The sequence below is a fragment of the Camelus dromedarius genome, chromosome 5 (genome assembly GCF_036321535.1).
Source record: "Camelus dromedarius isolate mCamDro1 chromosome 5, mCamDro1.pat, whole genome shotgun sequence".
NCBI classification, from domain to species: Eukaryota; Metazoa; Chordata; class Mammalia; order Artiodactyla; family Camelidae; genus Camelus; species Camelus dromedarius.
In genome coordinates this window covers 58,240,810-58,260,719 of record NC_087440.1, presented here as the reverse complement: position 1 = coordinate 58,260,719, position 19,910 = coordinate 58,240,810, and the positions used below count along the sequence as shown (strand labels likewise).

At 42.2% G+C, this 19,910-nt stretch overlaps 1 protein-coding gene and 1 long non-coding RNA gene across 4 annotated transcripts in view; both read left to right on the top strand.

Annotated features, from left to right (window-relative positions):
* Positions 1–429: 429 nt before the first annotated feature.
* On the top strand, positions 430–3,778 carry GPR135 (G protein-coupled receptor 135). Its single transcript, XM_064485991.1, has one exon. The coding sequence runs from the start codon at positions 1,766–1,768 to the stop codon at positions 3,260–3,262; it is 1,497 nt and encodes a 498-aa protein (XP_064342061.1). The 5' UTR covers positions 430–1,765; the 3' UTR covers positions 3,263–3,778.
* A 24-nt stretch (positions 3,779–3,802) lies between these two features.
* Positions 3,803–19,910, top strand: part of LOC116153555 (uncharacterized) — an 82,531-nt gene continuing 66,423 nt past the window's right edge. For 2 of the 3 annotated variants that reach the window (XR_010380986.1, XR_010380987.1), the window contains exons 1-2: positions 6,067–8,511; positions 11,539–11,620. This is a non-coding gene — a long non-coding RNA (uncharacterized LOC116153555). Of the gene's footprint in view, positions 4,183–6,066; positions 8,512–11,538; positions 11,621–19,910 lie in introns of those variants that run through there. The other variant, XR_010380988.1, reaches the window with a different exon arrangement.

The window sequence follows — 19,910 nt, the reverse complement described above, 5'->3', positions numbered from 1 at the left end:
TTGTTGTTTCTGAAAACCTAGCATAGAGATTTGCTAAATTAATCTGTTATATACTTTTGTCTTAATTCAGTTGTTATCAGCTGAGGTTTACCCCCCCACCCACCTCTACCCTGGGACATTTGGCAATGTCTGAAGACATTTTTAGTTGTTACTACTAGCGTCTTGTGCATAGAGGCTAGGGATACTGCTAAACATCCGGCAATGCATCAGGTAGTCTTCACAACAAAGAATTATCTGGTTCAAAGTGCCAATAATACTGAGACTGAGAAACCCAGTCTCAGTTTACCACTTAAATGAACTTCTATTTATACTGTAAGTTTCCAGCAGGGTATTTTTCCTCACTGAACTAAGCACCCGAAACACTAATATCATTGATTCTAAGACCTGAGGGTATACTAGCCATTTTTTAGATCATGTTTCTCAAGTGTGCATTGGAATCACTTGCAGGGCATGTGGCTGGGCCTCACCCCTGGAGTTTCAGATTCAGTAGATTTGGGGTGGGACCTGGGAATCTGCATTTCTAACAAGTTCCCAGGTCATGCTGATGCTGCTGGTCTGGGGTTCACACTTTGCAAACACTGCTTTAGAGAACTTGAGTGTTTATCACCCCCCTCACCCTCCACTTCCCACCCCCAATTAGAGGCCATGCCCCAAAACTTGAGATGCAGCCTGGGCAGGCAAGCCCTTCCCATTCCTGCATCTCTCTGCCAGAAATCTGGAGCAGCATCTGTGGTGACTGCCTGGCTAGCAGCACCTTAGACTCAAAGCATACCACATTCCAGAGAACTGGTGAAGGCTGCCCGCAGGGCAAGGAACCAATCACTTTCCCATCTCCCCTGACACGTGTGAGCCAGTTATGGTCCTGAGGTCCCTGAAAACAACATGACATCCTTTCTCCAAGATCCATATCCTAGTGCCTCAGAGCACCTATATCAGAATCACCTATGGGGTTTAGATTCATGGGGCCACCCTCAGTAATCCTGGGAGTCAGACAGTAAATCTGCATTTTAATAAGTTCACAACATCAGTGGTTCTCCAGCTGTGGTCCTTGGACCAGCAACATCATCACCACCCAGCATCTTGTTAGAAATGCAGATTCAGGGATAGGACCCCAGACCTACTGAATCTGAACCTCTGGCGTTGGGCCCAGTTACTTGTGTTTAAACACACCTTCTAGGTGATTCTGTTGCACCCTCAAGGTTGAGGACAACTTGCTTAAAATTCTCTGCCTCCTCAAGTTTAAGATCTCCGGATTTGGGTCATTTTCCACTTCAGGTTCTAGATTCCTTTCCTACCTATAAATGCCAGAAACACCCACAAGAAGCAAAGCAGCCCCACTCCCCACCCCAGGCCTCCCTATAGGACATTTGTATCTAACAGGAGAGCTTGAGAGTGAACCCTTGTTGAATTTGGTCACCTAGATGAGGGCCTGTCCAGATTTATTTGGCCAGCAGTGGTCCCTGAGGAGGTCGACCTGGCACTCTCTGGAGCCCAGCCCCCCAGCCCCGTGGCTGGGTAACCTCCGGGAGAGGTGAGGTCCTGGGCCGGCTTTTCGGAAGGTACTTGGCTGGCGTCCCGCCCCGCGTTGCTGCGTAAACACACGGTTCCCTCGGCAACGCCTGGAACGCACGTCAAGGGCTCCGCAGGGTCCGGGGCAACTGCCACCCCTCCGGCCGAGCCCCATTCCGGGCAGATGCCTCTAGCCCCGGCCCCGAGCCACCTCGGGCTTGCGGCATGAGCAGACCTGCAGCCGCCGCGGGGCCCCATGGAGGAGCAGCCGCCGCCGCCGCAGCCCGTCCGCCCGGTGGTGAGCACGGCCTTGTCTGGCAGCCCACACCCCGGCGCCCCCTCCGCGGCCGGCACGCCTGGCGGGACTTCCTCCGCGGCGACGGCGGCGGCCGTGCTCTCCTTCAGCACCACGGCGGCCGCGGCGCTGGGGAACCAGAGCGACGGGAGCGGGGGCGACAGCACTGGCATCCCGGCTGGCGGCGGCCTTGGCGGGCGCGGGGCGCCGGGGGCAGCGGGGAGGCTGCCGCTGGGCCCCGAGGCGGCGCCGCTGTTGTCGCACGGGGCGGCAGTGGCGGCCCAGGCGCTCGTCCTCTTGCTCATCTTCCTGCTGTCTAGCCTGGGCAACTGCGCCGTGATGGGGGTGATCGTGAAGCACAGGCAGCTCCGCACCGTCACCAACGCCTTCATCCTGTCCCTGTCCCTGTCGGATCTGCTCACGGCGCTGCTCTGCCTGCCCGCCGCCTTCCTGGACCTCTTTACGCCTCCCGGAGGCCCGGCGCCCGCCGCCGCCGCCGCCGCGGGACCCTGGCGCGGTTTCTGCGCCTCCAGCCGCTTCTTCAGCTCGTGCTTCGGCATCGTGTCCACCCTCAGCGTGGCCCTCATCTCGCTGGACCGCTACTGCGCCATCGTGCGGCCGCCCCGGGAGAAGATAGGGCGCCGCCGCGCGCTGCAGCTGCTGGCGGGCGCCTGGCTGGCCGCCCTGGGCTTCTCCTTGCCCTGGGAGCTGTTCCGCGCGCCCCAGGGGCCCCCGGCGGCGCAGAGCTTCCACGGTTGCCTGTACCGGACGTCCCCAGACCCAGCGCAGCTGGGCGCGGCCTACAGCGTGGGGTTGGTGGTGGCCTGCTACCTGCTGCCCTTCCTGCTCATGTGCTTCTGCCACTACCACATCTGCAAGACCGTGCGCCTGTCCGACCTGCGGGTGCGGCCCCTGACCACTTACGCGCGCGTGCTGCGCTTCTTCAGCGACGTGCGCACCGCCACCACTGTGCTCATCATGATTGTCTTCGTCATCTGCTGCTGGGGGCCCTACTGCTTCCTGGTGCTGCTGGCCGCGGCCCGGCAGGCCCAGGCCACGCAGGCCCCCTCGTTCCTCAACGTGGTGGCCGTCTGGCTGACCTGGGCCAATGGGGCCATCAACCCTGTCATCTACGCCATTCGCAACCCCAACATTTCGATGCTCCTAGGACGCAGCCGAGAAGAGGGCTACCGGACTAGGAATGTGGACGCTTTCCTGCCCAACCAGGGCCGGGCTCTGCAGGCCAGAAGCCGTAATCGCCTTCGAAATCGCTGTACCAACCGCCTGGGGGCCTGCAGCCGGACGTCCTCTTCCAAGCCGACCAGCGCTATGGGAGGGGATGTGGCCATGTGGGCTCGCAAAAATCCTGTTGTGCTTTTCTGCCGAGAGGGGCCACCAGAGGCTGTGACAGCAGCGGCCAAACAGCCTAAATCTGTACCCGGGGATACCAGTCTCTAAGAAGGGTTGGGCTGCACAGCTTGTGAAGGCAAATTTTCACCCACTTCGTTTAAAACACAGGATTCCGGGAAGAATCGTGTATTTCCTAAAACGAAACTAAAAGAGACAGAGAGGAAGGCTTACCACTTCCCCCCAAAAACATACACAATTTCCCTTCCTTCAGAAGTGCCCAAAGGAATGTAAAATGCAGAAATTAAAACAATCTTAAACCACACAACCAAGCATTGTGAACTGTAAGTGCCAAAAGTGACAAAAATAAAATTCACAATTACTGAATAGCTAATATTACAGGACTCACACTGTGAAACAAACAAACAATTATTAAATGCAAGTGGTATTTGTTCAAATATGTAGTTCCAGGAAAGAATGGAGACCTTAAAAATTGCTTGAAGTCCCCTCTAAATCACCAGCATTCCACAGAACTTCAGATTTCTAGAACTTGCACCTCTAACACATGCTTTGGGTGCTTAAGTTAGGAGTATAAATTCTTATCCTTACTTTGGTGCGTTTCCTCCCCCCCCCCACCCTTATAATCTTTATGGGAAATTTTAATTAATATCCTACTTAAAACCATTTTAGGATTTTGAAAAGGTGGTTTATTACTATAAAATTCAACCATTTGAGGCCCAAATAGAAGTATGAACATAAAGAAACGTGGCTTTTTGAAAAAGTATTCCAGAATTATACTTAGAAATTAATGTCCCCCCTTGGACTCCCAATATTATCTGCCTTGGAAGCTTTGAGTCTTTAACTTTATTCTAACCTGCTACTTTTGTTTCTAATGATTTAGGAGTGCTGCTCAGAGAAAGCGTCCACATTCTTAAAAAATAATTTTCATGATAGAAAAATCTTTGCTTTGGAGGTAAATTTGATTTTTGGATGCAACCAAATGTAATTTGAAGTCAAGTTGATTGAATCAGGTGAGTAATGCATATATATGTATATGAGAGGTCTATAAAGTAACCAACTTGGATATCCTATGTAGCTTTTGACTAACCGAAGATGATTCTAAAGAATTCAAAAAATTTTTTGAGAAGTGGCTGCATTCTTGGAAGAAGAATAAAGGTCTCCAAGAAGATCATGTTCTCCTACATTTGGAAGGTTGGGTACATTTGTTTAAACAAAAGTGGTTACTCTATAGACATGACATGTAAAATAATGTGTTCTTTATTTGAAAGGAGAATGGCTGTGAGATTATTATATGTAATAAGAGTATTCATAACCTAGGCACAAAGTCAGAGAGGTACTTCAATCAAGCTGGAAATACCTTCAGAAAGGTGCAGAACAAAGATGCTTTTTAAAAAAAAATTCAAAAGCACAATTTAGGATTTGTGTGGGTGAAATTTCTCACATTAAATGCCACTGTACATAGAATCATTTCCTCAGAATTTTTAAAAGATGTTTTTGCGTTTTCTCCCTCTTTCTTTTCCTCCATCTTGCCCCTTCAATATTGCACAGCCTTCACTGAGTAAGTACTTTAAACTTTAAACTATGAAACATCAGCTCTCATATAAAGATTTTAATGTGAAAAGGACACTTTTTTCCCTCATGAAGTGTTCAAAGATGTTTATTAGTATTTAATTTTTTTGTGTGACACATGAGTGTATGACACATTTTGTAATCAAAGATGGAAATATATGATTCTTGTCAGAGCTAAAGGTGTTTTAATTGTTTCTCTTTCTCAAGGCATCATCACAATCAGAAGTTTATAAATTATCTGAATCGATCTTGCTATACTCAGTGTAGTACAAAGTAGGTGGGATCATCTCTCTTCAGCACTTATTATAAAACATGTACAGACTTAATGCAGCTGAACTCACATTTAACAGATATCCTGTTAAAGGCAAAAAAGTTGTGTACTTTTTAGCATTGTGAGAAAATGGAAGTCACGTCTGATATTTAGGGAAAAATGATAAAAGTCTTCCAATTATGAAAGGTATCCTAGAGCAGGGATTCAGCAATTGTGAACAGAGGCAGAAAGAGAGTTAGAGATCTTAGGGGAAGGAGGCGGGCATGTTGCAAAATATGGTATTGCCCGAGAAGAACTGAAGGAAGGTATTTAAAAATAAACATGACATGGCATAAACCTGCCTGGTGAGTGAAGGGAAAATCCATGAGATTGGAAGCGACAAGGTGGTGGCATGAAGACTTTAGGCAGAAAAGGAATTCCCACCCTAACTCTTCATAGGCAGAGGGTAGGAAGTTTTAGGAAGGGGGTGGCTTGGGGAGGAGATTGTTTTGTTAGTGGTTCTAAAAGTTATGATTGGCAAGAATGGGAGAGGAGAGACAAAGTTGGTAATGTTACTGAGCAATTTACAGCCTTGTGTTTGTTTTTAAATTTGAGGCTATACAACTGGTCAGTGATAGAACTAGGACTTGAACCTCAGAGCCCCATATTCCCTTCCCCACCCTCTGTTGTCCCCACAGAGATCAATGACTAGGGAAACCAAGGATGAGAAGTTACGGTACTATCATCACCATCATCACCTCGGTCATCATCACCATCATTACCACCTACTGTTTTTATTTTGTACTTTATGTAGAGAAACTTCCTGGATGCCAAGGCTACTAAAAGGTAGAAAACATAGTACCCACCTTAAGAGGGCATACAGCTTAATTGAGGACTTTGAGTTTTATAATAGTTGGCCATAATCAGGACTCTTCAGTTTACCTGTGGGGAAGAAAAATTACAGCATTTTTAGAAGTGGTTATCAAAAAGAGGAGATGGATTTGGAATAAAAAGACATGTAGGTAGATAAACGCCAGGAACCAATCTGGTTTAGTTGTAGATACGTAGAGACAAAAATTAGTGCCTTGAACAAAGGATGAGAATAACTCTCAAATAAGACTTAGACCTTTCCTTATGACTTTGTGGGAATAGAGGAAAGAGAAACTATGAAATATTGGGATGTACTAAATAAAACTTAGTACATAAAGGCTAGAATGTAATCTTTCCTATCTCATTCTGCTCCCAGCTTGATTATTTAAATTACAAGTCGTAGTCAGAATAGTACATACATTAGCTTATTTAATCCTCAAAGCAATCCTCCAAGGTGTGGGGGGATGCTAATATTAGCACTCCATCCATTTTACAGTTGAGGAAACTGAAGCACAGAGGTGCTATGTGATTTGTCTAAGAACACACAGGAAGTAAATGCTAGATGTAAGATTTGTACCTAGCAGACTGGTGTCAGAAGTGCTGTCTTAATCACTGCACGGTATTGCCTCTCTAATTTGTAAAAGATAATGGGATACCTGGAAAAGACCCAGGGGAGATAAAATCAATTATCAAAGGGGTGGGAAATAGATAACGAAATTTAAAAGAGAGAACAGCTGTATAAGAGGCATCTTTTAAAAATATATGAAGAGATTCTGAGCAGTTCTTTTCTGGTATAATCCCAGCCCTAGATGACCCTATTGGTCTTCTCCATCCCTACCCTAGGGCAGCTGATCACAGCTGAAGAAAAATTACAGTGTCAGATCAACTAGTGTCTTCTGCACCCAGAAGCCATAGCCTGTCTGGACCCCTCCACCCTGCCCAGCAGTCTGAACCTCTTCGCTGGTCAGCTCATTCTTTTTGCCCCTTTAGTGACCCGTCAAACTTTCTCCACTCAGACTTTTAACCAATTCTTCCCTCTTGGAAGGCCACTTTTGTTCCTACTTCACATAGAAAAAGGAAGCCTTCAGTTATATATACGCTCATATTTTAGCCACCAAATGTAACAAACTAAACCGGATTTACACCAGTTCGCAGCTGTCTTTCCAATAATAAAGAAGCTGTTCCCCTCCACAGCCTCAGGAACCACATGCTATCAATTATCTCCTTTCCTTGGTATCCTTAGCCTTTCCTGCTGAAGCAAATCCTTCCCATGAGCACTTAAGCATGCCCTAAGCTCTCACTTAAAAGGCAAAAACAAAACCTCTCCTATTTATCCACCCTCCTTTCTCTCCCTCAGCTCCCTCCCTTCAACTAAATTTGTCAAAAGAATTGCCTACATGTTTACAGACCTAAATCCTAGTTCACAATGCAAGAACAGCACTTTTATGAACTCAGATTTTTCCCCAATCCCCTCTTCTGCCAAATGTTAGAAATTTAAGATGGCAGCATCCAGGTTCTACAGGCTTATTTAGCACCAAGGCACAGGTGAACATCAGTCTTCAGTGATCATGCGTCTATGCCGGCATCCTCTGAGGCACCCACCAATCTTGTCTCCGGTCACATCCACAGCAGGCTGTGTGAGTTACCCCCACTCAGTCCCAGAGGGTCCAGCTCTAACTTTGGACAAACTTAGAGCTCCTCTTTGGACAAAGAAAGATTATTACGCCGTCTCAGCATTAACAGAGGGCTGTGGCAACCCCTATAATGCTGTCTTAGACTTTTAAAAAATTACTTTTTAATATTTTTGATGATTTGAAACTTTTTAGTATTGGAGGTTAATCAAAATAATACATGAAGTATACGTTGGGAGTTCTACTTATGGAATGGAATTGAAAAACTATGTGACCTGCTCGCCGATGAAACAAGTATAGCTGGTGGAGAATACTGAAAAAGCTGCTACTTGAAGTCTCTGGAAATTGTCAGAAGAGCGAAACTATGGGTAATGGTTACTCAAATCCATTTCATCTGCTTTCACTAATCAAGGTTGTTTTTGACTTGCTTGTCCTCCAAGCAACACGTAGCATAAACAATAAGATACCTGCCCGAGTTATTTTCCAGGAATTTGGGGTCAGCTGTGCCTAGTTTGAGCTGAGTTGGCTGACCACCGGCCCTCCAACTAGGCATGCGCGAGTGCCCGGTGACCTTTGACGTCAGAGGCTGGAAACTCCACCCTCAGATGGTTCGAGGCCTGTAACCTAGTTACGCCTGCGCAGAAGGCTGCAGGAGGATGATTCACGCACCTTTTTCCAATCACCCTTCCCCACGCCCCCCGCGCTGCAGACGTCCCAGCGTCTCTCCGTCATCCCGTAAGCACCCGCACCCTCGCCTCTGCGGGGGGAGAGCTGCCGGTGCTTCCACCTCTTCGCTTGGCTGCCTTGTGTGGAAGCCCTCTCTTTGCTACATGCCTCTGCGGCTCAGCCTTTGGCTTGCTGTGAGTCCGGTAGGACGAACCTGATTCGGTAACAAGAGTATATAGCAAATGAAGAAACATTTATGCGAGAAAGTCTACTCTAACTCAGAACAGCAGGAGTCTGTGGAATTTGAATTATAACCTCCTCGCTCTCTCAGCTCTGTGTGACAGAAGCTTCCGGTGAGTACAGTCAAGAACCCAGGGCCCCCTCTCTCCCCAGCTCCTAGCCCAGGGCCAGATAGCTTCCTGGGAGGAGCGGGACATGAGAACTTCTCATCTTTACAGCGCCATGTTGGAGAGGCTAAATCCCAAGTGATTACAGCTGAGAGGTTGGGCGTTCTCTTCCGTCTGTCCCCCGTTCACAGGGTGGTTGCTTGACCTCGGGTGCATAATACTGGGGCCATGATTGTCCTCACCCACCTGGTTAGCAGAGGGGAGGCTCTGTGCTAGAAAGAACTAAGAGACGCTGGAATCAGGCTGCTGCCTCCACCCACTGCCCTGCTCCTAAAGCAGATAATCACTCCCAGAGAAGCAGGTACCCGAAAGAAACAGGCCGCTCTCTTCCCCCAGCCTCAGAGCAGTGTCCCAGGGATTTTGCTCAGAGGTATACACAGGCCTTTAGGCAGAGAGTCTTGAAGCTCTCCCTAAGGAACTAACTTGATTTAAAACAGAGTGTGGGGAAGTTCAAGTCCAAGGGCATTCTCAGAAACAATGCATTTTTGGTGATGAACAATAAAGTGGGGCCTGGTATCTTGAGAAATACAAGCTAAACCACAGGTCAGCTAGTTTGCTGAAGGGAATCAGGGAAAGAGACATAAACAATGTATCATCTGATGAGCAATTCCACTTCTCCCAACGAGTTTATAGAAATATTTCACAAATACGGACAGATTTAGATATAAAGATGATTATCAGTTATCATTGGGAATAACTAAAACACCCAATAATAAATGGTTAAATAAATGATACATTCATACAAAGAAATATAGTTATTATGAATTGTTTTGTATATATTTTAATAAGTTGGGGAAATCCTCTTAGAATTTTAACTTAAGCAAGATTCTGAACTGAATATTCAATGGTAACACCTATTTTTTAAATGAATGCACACACACAGAAAAAGACTAGACATAAATATATCAGTGTTAACAGTGAAGGGAGTATTGTTTTATATTTCTGGTTGTATGTGTATTAATTTCATAGGACTGCCATAATGAAGTACCACAAACTATTAAAACAGCAGAAACTTATTCTCTCCCAGTTCCTGGAAGCTAGAAGCCTAAAATCAAGGTGTTGGCAGTTCTCTGCTTCCCCTGACACCTGTAGGGGAACCATTCCTTGCCTATTTGTAGCTTCTGGTGGTTTGCCGGCAATCTCTGGATCCTTTGGCTTGCAGCTGCATTGCTCTAATCGTGTCTTCACATAGCGTTCTACTTGTCTTTCTTGACAAGCTGTTTATCTGTGTGCTCAAGCTTCCCTCTTCTTAGAAGAACACTAGTCGTATTGCAATAGAACCCACCCAAGTGACCTAATCTTGACATGAGTGTATCTGCAAAGACTATTTCCAAATAAGGTCATATTTACAGGCACCAAGGGTTAGGTCTTCAGCACATCTTTGCAGGTGGGTTGGGAGCGGTAGGGGTTGGAGGGCACAATTTAACCCATAATAGCACTGTCCTCCATTTTCTGAATCTCCTACAATAACTGCATATTCATTATCAGAAGTGGCTAAGGAAGCCAGTTTAGGGGGTCAGCCTAACCCAGTGTAAAGCTTAACAGCTCTACCACTTAACAGCTGTGTGACAGCGCTCAAGTTAATCTCACGATGTCTCAGTTTCCTCATGTGTAAAAAAATAATAACGACTTAAGAGGATAGTATATGTGATGCACTTAGCATAGTGCTAGGTCCTTAGTAAATATTCATAGTAAATGCCCAGCAATTATTATGGCTGAAAGAACAATAATAGACAAAATACTACAAAGAGATAAATAGGATGAGGACTGAGAAAAAGCTATTAGAAGATAATTAGTGACTGTAATGAGTCATTTTAGGAGCCTGCCTGTAACAGACACCAGATACCTTAGTGATAGGAAATGAGAAACTGAAGGCAGCAAACAGAGGCCAGTCTCTCAAGCACTTGGGCTTATAGAGAGCAGAGGAAGACGGCTAGAGGGGACAATGGAAGTAAGTTTGTTTTATATTAATAGGGGTGACTAGAACTTACTTAAAAATAAGAAGTATATGGATACAGAGAAAATGAAGATAAAATAGCAGTGAAAATTGAAGCTAGGCAATGAGAAGGGTAAGTAGTCAATTTTCTGGATAATATGTGTTTTATATATTATCTAGGAATTTGAATATCTATTCTTATGGATTTTTAAGGTATATTTTTGGTTTTATCATGTTTAAACTCTTTGAAAGTTTACCACCCTTTTTTGATTTAATTATTTTAAAGCAGTTCTAGGTTTACAGCAAAATTGAGAGAAAGGTAAGGAGATCTCCCATATTCTCCCTATTGCTACATGTACATAGCCTCCCCCATTATCTATTAATATCCTCCACGAGATTTGTTACAGTTGATGAACCGACATACATACAACATTGTTATTCAAAGTTCATAGTTTATATTAAGGTTCACCATTAATGTTATACAGTCTGTGGATTTGGACAAGTGTATGATGACATGTATCCATCATTATAGCATTATGCAGAGTGATTTCACTGTCCTAAAAGTCCTCTGTTCTCCACCTATTCATCTACCAACCTCTGCCAAGCAATGTCTTTTTACTGTCTGTGTGCTTTTGTCTTTTCAAAATGTCATATGGTTGGAATCATACAGTATATAGCTTTTTCAGATTGACTTCTTTCACCTAGCAATGTGCATTTAAGTTTCCTCCATGTCTTTTCATGGCTTGATGGCGCATTTATTTTTAGCACCAAATAATATTCCATTGTTTGGATGTACCACAATTTATTTTTCCATTCACCTATGGGAAGACATCTTGGTTGATTCCATATTTTGGAAATAATGAAGCTGCTGTAAACGTCCATGAGCAGTTTTTTTTGTGTGTGGACATAAGTTTTCAACTCAGTTGGGTAAATACCAAGGAGCATGATTTCTGAATTGTATAGTTAGAGTATGTTTAGTTTTGTAAGAAATTGACAATCTCTTCTGAAAAGTCTATACCATTTTGTATCTCCACCAGCAATGAATGAGAGTTCCTGTTGCTCCACATGCTCACCAGCATTTGGCGTTGTCAGTGTTTTGGATTTTGGCCATTCTAATAGGTATGTACTCATCTTATTGTTTTAATTTGCATTTCTTTGATGACCAGTGATGTAGAGAATCTTTTCATATGTTTGTTTGCCATCTGGATGTCTTCTCTGATGTATTTGTTCAGGTCTTTGTCCCATTTTTAAATTGGGTTGTGCATTTTCTTACTAACTTTTTCAAATTCTTTGCATATTTTGGATAACAGTCCTTTATCAGATGTGTCTTTTGCAAATATTTTCTGCTAGTTCGTGGTTTGTCTTTTATCTTGACTTTTTCCGCATTTTAGAGAAAATATGTTAATCTGACAGTTTTAAGACTTTGATGAGAAGACAGAGTTGCTCTTATTCTACGGGGGCATTTTTGGTATCATAATGTCACTAGCACTTAGTGAGTGGTGTCTGAGAATGCTAACTGTCCTGCAAAGTGTATGAGAACACTGCCTGAGGCAGAATTGTCCCACATCCCACAAAACTATCAAATGTCCCACCAAATATTGAAATAGCTGACAAGTCTATGAATCATTATGCAATTACACAGATTTAATTCATTCTTCATAGAAACACAGTATTTTAAACATAGTTTAGTAAACACTGAAAAGTTTAAGTGTGACTATTTTATTAATACTTGTATTTGTTTTATATTTTTATCGAGCACTATTCACCATTTAGAAAGCTACATCACAGTTTGCTACACTTCTCGATGTAATGGGTTGTGAAGAAAATACCGTTCTATCAGTCTGCGTTTGTCACTATTGTAATCATTGTTCTACATTTAGGTATAAGCATCCAATGACTTCATTGTTTACTTTGCAATAAGCTACTTGCCACACGATAACAGATTAATGCTTGACCTTTTGCCGAGAGAAAAATCTGGATACAAAAGTACATACTATGTGATTTCGTATGAAGTTCTAGAATAGGAAAAATTTATATTGGAAATAGAATTTCTAGCTCTTTGCTGAGAATTCCCACATGTTCATTCAGTATGTCCACCTTTTTCTTTAAGCCATTAATCATATTTATAACAGGTGTTTTTAAAGTCCTTGCCTGGTGTTTCAAACATCTGGGTTATACAAGGGTCTGTTCATAATCAAGAAGAAGGGTCTGCTTCTTCTTGATTATGGTTCATATTTCCTTTCCTTTTTTCTTGTCTAGTTATCTTTGATTATATGTTTGATATTTAGACAATGCATTGTAGACAATGGATTTTGTGTTTTCCTTTAAAGGGTGTGTTACTTAAATTACTAGTGTGTCCTTTAGATCGTTTCAGGCTTGGTTTTTAATCTTTGTTTAAGGCAGTCTAGTTTTGTCCTTAGTCCTAGGATATGACTCTTATTTGGGGACATAATTTTCCCTGCCAAGTTAGTCTTTCTGTTGTCTTAAAAGAATGCTCAATATGCTCTGTGAAATCTCTCCACTCTGGCTGGACTATAACTCCAACGTCATTAAGTCCAATATAATGTCCGGTATCTGTGTTCATTCATCCCCCAGTTTTACAGTAGCCAATCTCTCCTAGGCTTCATGGCAAGCTTTTTCTCTATATGTACGCCCCAGTTCTGTAACGACCTTTGGGAGAGTCCCCCTGCAGACTTCTGTCTCCCTCCATCACGTAACTCCCTTTTCTCTAATACTCTGGTCCACAAACTTTTGGTCAGTTCAGCTGCCTTGAACTCTGATCTGTACATTCTCAGTTTGGGAATACCACTGTTTTCTACTTGGGCTCCACCTCCCAGTGCTCAAGTCTGAAAAATAGCCCTAAGCAGAAAGATGGAGTAATTTACATACTGCGTGTGCATATAGGGCACCTAGCATGATGCCTCCCCATAGTAAATGGGCAACAAATGCTGATTTTTATTATGAAATCTGTATTTAGTAAAGTGAGATTATATCTACAAATTTCATTAAAGAAAAAAGTCTGTTATAAAATATTTATGAGTGACCTTATTTTTGGATAATCATCTTGTATTGAAATCTGAAAAGATATCTGTTAAATATTACTACTAAATAATATTTTTACCAAACAATGTAAGATTCTTCAGTTAATAATTTATCCTATTATATTTTTATAATAAGCATGTATTTTAGAAATAAATGGTAAAAATAAACCACAAAAGAGCATTTTGAGGGGTCTGTGTTGAAGAGGGGAGCAGATCCCTCTTCTTGGTCTTGGGAGTAAAATCATTTACCTTTTTTTTTTTTTCCTGCAATGAACCCTTGGCTTTTTCAGGCCTGTTGGCTGGAGGCACTGCCTTTTCTGCCTAGTAGCCTCTGAGTGAGGCCTGAGTCACTGGCCTGGGCCCTTGAAAATATACCACTTCTAAGTTGTGCATTTGAGTAGTTAAAAAAAATCTGGAAAAAGTTCAGTTAGACTGTAAGCCAGTCTTACCTTTTTACTTTTAAACCTCTCTATTTTGGATTCAGATAATTTTTCACATCCAGTATCTTGTTTTATCCTCTCAACATATGAGCAAGGAGTAGAAGATAATCTTACATCACTACTCCCTTGTCCCTGACTCTTCCTCCTTCAGCTGGATCCCTGTCATTGGTCAAGAAAGCACATGCACCAGAATGTAAGAGTTGTTACCATGTTCACTGATGAAGTTGACTGGTGTGGATGGCTGGCGTCTCTCTCCCAAAGCACCGGGCTTTGTTAAATAAGGCTACCTTTCCTCTCAGGAATATGCTCTCCGGTCAAAAGTAGAGAAATCTCTGCTAGATTAAGGCAAAACACACACCTGACTAATAATGTTCTCAAGGGTCCCACTACATGGGCCAGTTTAAAAGTCAACAGTTGTTGTTCACCTTGTTTTCTCTCCAAAAGAACCTAACAAAGAAAAAAAAATGTTAATCTGCTTTACTTTTAGCTGCAAGGACTGCAGACAAACCAAAGGAGAGTCGGCAGAGTTCACCGCTCCTGGTGGTCATTAAGGGCCTGCCGATCTCTGGATGTCAGGAGTCCACAGGCAAATACATATTTCCCTGCGAGCACTCCTACATACGCTTCCACTGTGAATGGGGAAAAAATTCAGATAACATTTTACCCATGATTTGAAAGACTGAAGTACTATTAACTCCCCACAAGGAGGCTCCGTTATCAAGTGCAATAATTTTCAGAGGGAAAAGTATCAACCATTTTAAAAGCACATCATGGTACATTTCAACACCTTAACATTCTTACTGATTGTAGTTTGGTTCTTATAAAAATAACGTATCATCTTAGTGCTATGCAAAGCTAAGGCAAATGTATCATGTGTTAAATCCATAGCTTAAGCTGAGTAGACAGAATAAGACAGTCTGTGGGGCAGAGGAGGTAAAAGGGTATTCATTATGAAAGATTTAAAAGCAGTTTCCTTATGCTTCAGTTACCACATTTTATCCAACAGTTGTCACATCGGTTCAACTTTCGCTTTCTCAGTCAAATAAGAAAGATTAACCTTTGGTTAAAATTTTTTCCCTTTATAAGGTGAAACATTATTATCTGTTTAGTAGCTCTTTTCCTAATCAATGACACATAGGGCCATGGCGTTGTATGAATGCTTTTACTTCTTACTGGATGATGTCATGTCTTAAAATACTGGGACTAACATTTCAGAATGGTCAAAAAATGTATTTGAAGTATTTAAACAGGAAATACAGACTAAATACATAATTTATACAGTTAAGGTTTTTATCAACGTATGTTAAAACTAGATGTGTGATCGAACATCATACAGTGTTGTATCTTTTTATTTTGCCTCCTTAAGTCTCTGGAAAAAGAACTTGGAATAAATATGACTAATGCTATAAACGTTTAATTAACTTTGTGTTTAAATCATTTATTTCATAATATATGTGGATGAAATATCGAGGCAACTGAGAGACAAATGTCTTTAAATGGAAAATAGAATGAGGCTTGTAACTTGGGAGTTCTAGTCTTACTGAGTGCTTCCATTAGGTCCCTTGCTTCTATCATTTATTTCATGTCTGTGGGCTAGATATTGCTATTCCCATTCCACGGATGCAGAGACTGAGATTCAAGGAAACAGCTTACTCAAAATCACATAGCCAGCTAAATAAACAACTAAAATCAGAAGTCCTGGGATTGGAACCCCAGCAGGGTTGGGTGGGGGAGGTGTGTAGGGACAGAGTTTTGAGAATAAGGAGGAGGCAGGATGACATGAGATCGAGTCTTATCTGGGAGCTCTCTTAAGTGTGATTTATATCACTTAGTATGCCTCCCTTGTCCTCATCAGGCTCTCTGCTGCCAGATGGTCCTTGGGTTTTTTGTTTAAAGTCAATTTGAATTTAAGCATCAATATTTGGAATGTAAGAATCAAACTGACCTCCTATGATAACTTCTTAAATGATGACTGGGAGCCCAGGCAACCAGCTCCTGAATGTCCAGTTCCTCTTCCTAAAGGTCAGGACTGTGTTGTTGGCTCTGCTAATAAAGTGAACCTAGTGACCACGTCTCAGGGCAGCGAGCCAAGCAGTGAGGAACTCACTGAGACTAACTGGTGCCCCTTGTGCACCTAGAGGACCCTGGTTTCCTTGGGGATGCTCAGGCTGCCTGGAAACCTCCTCCCCGCCTCCCCTCTGTGAGCAGACCACCCAGCCTGCCTACAGTGGTGTAAACCTGCTTGGCTGGGGAGCCTCTCCTGTATTCCCCACAGGAAGGACAGGAGACTGCAATAAAGCTTGCTTTGATTGCTTTCAACTAACTTACAGGAAGACTTACCTCTTTAAAGGAAAGAGAAGATTCTTCAAGTTCTGTCTTGGAAATGGAAAGTTAGTCTTATAGTCTTAAGGCTAAAACAGATGATCTGCAGATTATCCACGCAGACTAACTCTGGGACCTGGGAATGGTCTGATTCTCTTAGGAATCGTGTACAATCAGACGGGCTGGATGGGAATGTTTTTCAATTGTGATTCTCTCAACTATGCAAGGCAACAATATACCCCCCTTAAACATTGAATAAAGTCATGAAAATTCAGAGCTTCCTGAATTTGGTGAAAATGTCAAACAGGAGAGGAGGAATAGAAAATGTGGTCATGTGTAAAGATTGTTTTCTTACTGGCTGCTGAACATTCTCTAATGATTATCTCCTAAATGTCTTCCTGTGATGGACTTTGAAGGGGAGGGGAAAACATCTCCTAAAAAGAGAGAAAGAGAAGGAAGGAAAAAGAGCGGGCTAATGAGGGAGGGAAGGGAATAATGAATTCTTTCAAAAGGAAAGAGGGAAAGAGAATTGGCTGCAATTACAGGGTGTCAGATGAGCAACAGAAACATTGATTAGTTTGAAATGCTTATTGAGCACCTACTGCGTGCCAGGCTCTCAGTTAGACCCTAGTCAAAAGCAGGGGAATGGACAGTTTTGTCTTACAGAGCATGTGGATTGAGGGAAGCACAAAATCAAACTAAATTAGGTTGCTCATAAATTCTGAATTCATTCTATTTTTACCCTATTCTCATTCCCCATAAATTTATCCATATACCTAAGAGAATAGAAACGAACTACTCTGAACTATTAAAATATAACATTGCCTCAAAGCATTTTTCAATTTAACTTTTTCTTTTTGCTTTCCTAATTGGGGTAATATGTTTGTAATACTGCATGTCTGCATATTTTAAAGGCGCTGATAAAAATATATTTGTTCCCATATAGTCTTCTTGAGCAGCCTATTTGCAAAAATTTTCCTGAGAAATGTGTAGAGGAAAAGAGTCAAGAGTGGGTTTTGTTTTAAATCAACAATTGGAATAGATGTGGTACAAAAGTAATCTGAAATTAAACAGTGTTGGATTTAGCATGAAGTAGATAACCTGATAGTGTATCAAAAAAAAAAAAAAAGGGAAGAAAGAAATCAAATACTCTTATGTACCAAAGCATTTAAGTCAATAAGCTTGAGATCAATACTGCCATAATTTCTATATAGATTCCAGATTGATTCTTTCTTTGGTGCCAAAAAAAAGATCAATTTTAAATTATCAAATTTTTAAATTATCAAACTGCAGGTTTGGGAGACAAATATTTAACAACCAGTATGGCATGGACCCAGATACTGGTTATACACCTTAAAATGTAGTTTTGGGTGCATCCTGGTTGGATAAATATCTACCCTAATTATGTGGAAACTGGTAGGCAGTTCACATGGAATGAAATCCCCCCCCCTCCGCCTTAGCCCATTAAACATTAAGCTACTTCTTTGAAAGAAAGTTAATACGACTGACGTGGTCCTTAAATAGCATAGCTAACATGGGAAAAGAGAGAGGACATGGCTCCTGAAGAGATTCTCCATTTTTGGAGAACTTTGCAACGTTTCTAAAATAACATGTCAGCACTCTGGTTGCCAACACTATGTTGAAAAGATGTAGAGGATGCAGTTTGAAAGCACATGTCTGTTTAGTGAACATTGAAACACCAATAGCCATACCGTGAGACACAAGGAGAAAGGGCTCCAGGGATGGGGACTCTCTAAGCGCTGGCTTCCCCGGCTGGGAGAACCTAGCTCTGCTCTTGGACTGCGTCGCAGATAGCCATAGTGCTGCTCGTACACACGGGGGAGAAGGAATAAACTTGATTCCACGTGGTCTCCTGGGCACCTTTGAGTGTTCTCCTGCCTAACTTGACAGTAGAGGAACAAGTGCCCTGAGAAGGGCACAGTGAGCAGCGGCTTGGATCACACAGTAATGAGGGTCTGGTCACCTGAGCAGGTAAGCCACCTAGACTAGCAGAAGTTCTAGCCAAGGGTGAGGAGAATCTGGGATGTGCAGTACAGAGGGAGATTTGGACATGCATTGCAGCCCTGAGATCAACTGCAGTAGTAGGATTGCACTCTGTCCCACTGACTTTTCTCCTCTAAGCTTCCCAAGGAAAAGAGACCAACCAGAATCTTGAGGAAGCTGAACCCAGATGGAACAAATGGTTCATACAAAGTAAATGAATCCAAGCAGTGCGAGGGATGAACTGTGGTGGTGCTGTGATATCCTGTCCAGATACCCTTCTGGACCAAGGCACTCGTCTTCTGAGCTGGCAGACATGTTACCTGTTGACGGTTCATAGCTAATCCCTCCGCACAATGAATTGCTTCACCCAAGGATATGACCTCTCCCAGGGGAAGCCCATAGCCAAGGACTGGTCAATGTCAGGGTACAGAAATCCAGCCTCTTACCTTAATTTGGGACACCTCTGAGGGACCAAGCCAGCTCCCCAGCCCCTATGGGATCTGCTGAGGCTTTTCTTGAAATTTCATCACAGTTCACTTTTCTCACCAATCCTGCTTCCTTAATTCCTCATAATTCTTATTCCTGAGAATATTTATTCCTAAGAATAAAAATACACTGTTATATTACACTCTACAACAAACTTCCTGTATACAAATTTCTTTCCTGGGAAGTATGATATAAGAGAATTTCCTATTCAGTATTTTAAAGTGTATGTTTGTGACACATTTTAATCAAAAATATGCTATAAATATGCTATGGTTTAGTTTATGTTAACTAATTTAGCAAACCTCAGTAAAACAAATGCAAAGATTTAGCAAAAGAATAATATTTGGTAATTAGTTCTAAATCACTGGACAGGCTTTCTAAACATACTATTTTAAGGCTATACTTTAATGTATGTTCAGCCAAATCAAATGAACTGGTTTAGTTCTTTCAATAACATTTGAGGCTAATAAAATAAACACCAATATTCATTAACTTCTCCATGTTTTTAATTTATCAAAAAAATTTTTAACTAAGCTTTGTAGTCATGAAATGCATTTTGGGGCCTAAGGTTTATTATTTTTTAACCTCATGCTTTCAGTAGTTTTTAATTTTTTTAATTGAGGTACAGTCAGTTTACAATCTTCTGTCAATTTCTGGTGTACAGCACAATGCTTCAGTTATACATGGATATACATATTTTCATTTTCATATTCTTTTTCACCATAAGCTACTACAAGATATTGAATATATTTCCATGTGCTGTACAGTATAAACTTGTTTATCTGTTTTATATATACCAATCAGTATCTGCAGATCTTGAACTCCCAGTTTATCCCTTCTCACCCAGCTCCCGCATGGCAACCACAAGTCTGTAATCTCTGTCTGAGTCTGTTTCTGTTTAATATATAAGTTCATTTCTTTTTTTTTTTTTTTAGATTCCACTAATGAGTGGTATCATATGATATTTTTCTTCCTCTTTCTGGCTTACTTCACTTAGAACGACATTCTCCAGGGACATCCATGTTGCTGTAAATGGCATTTTATCATTTTTTATGACTGAGTAGTATTCCACTGTATAAAAATACTGCAACTTCCTTATCCAGTCATCTGTCAATG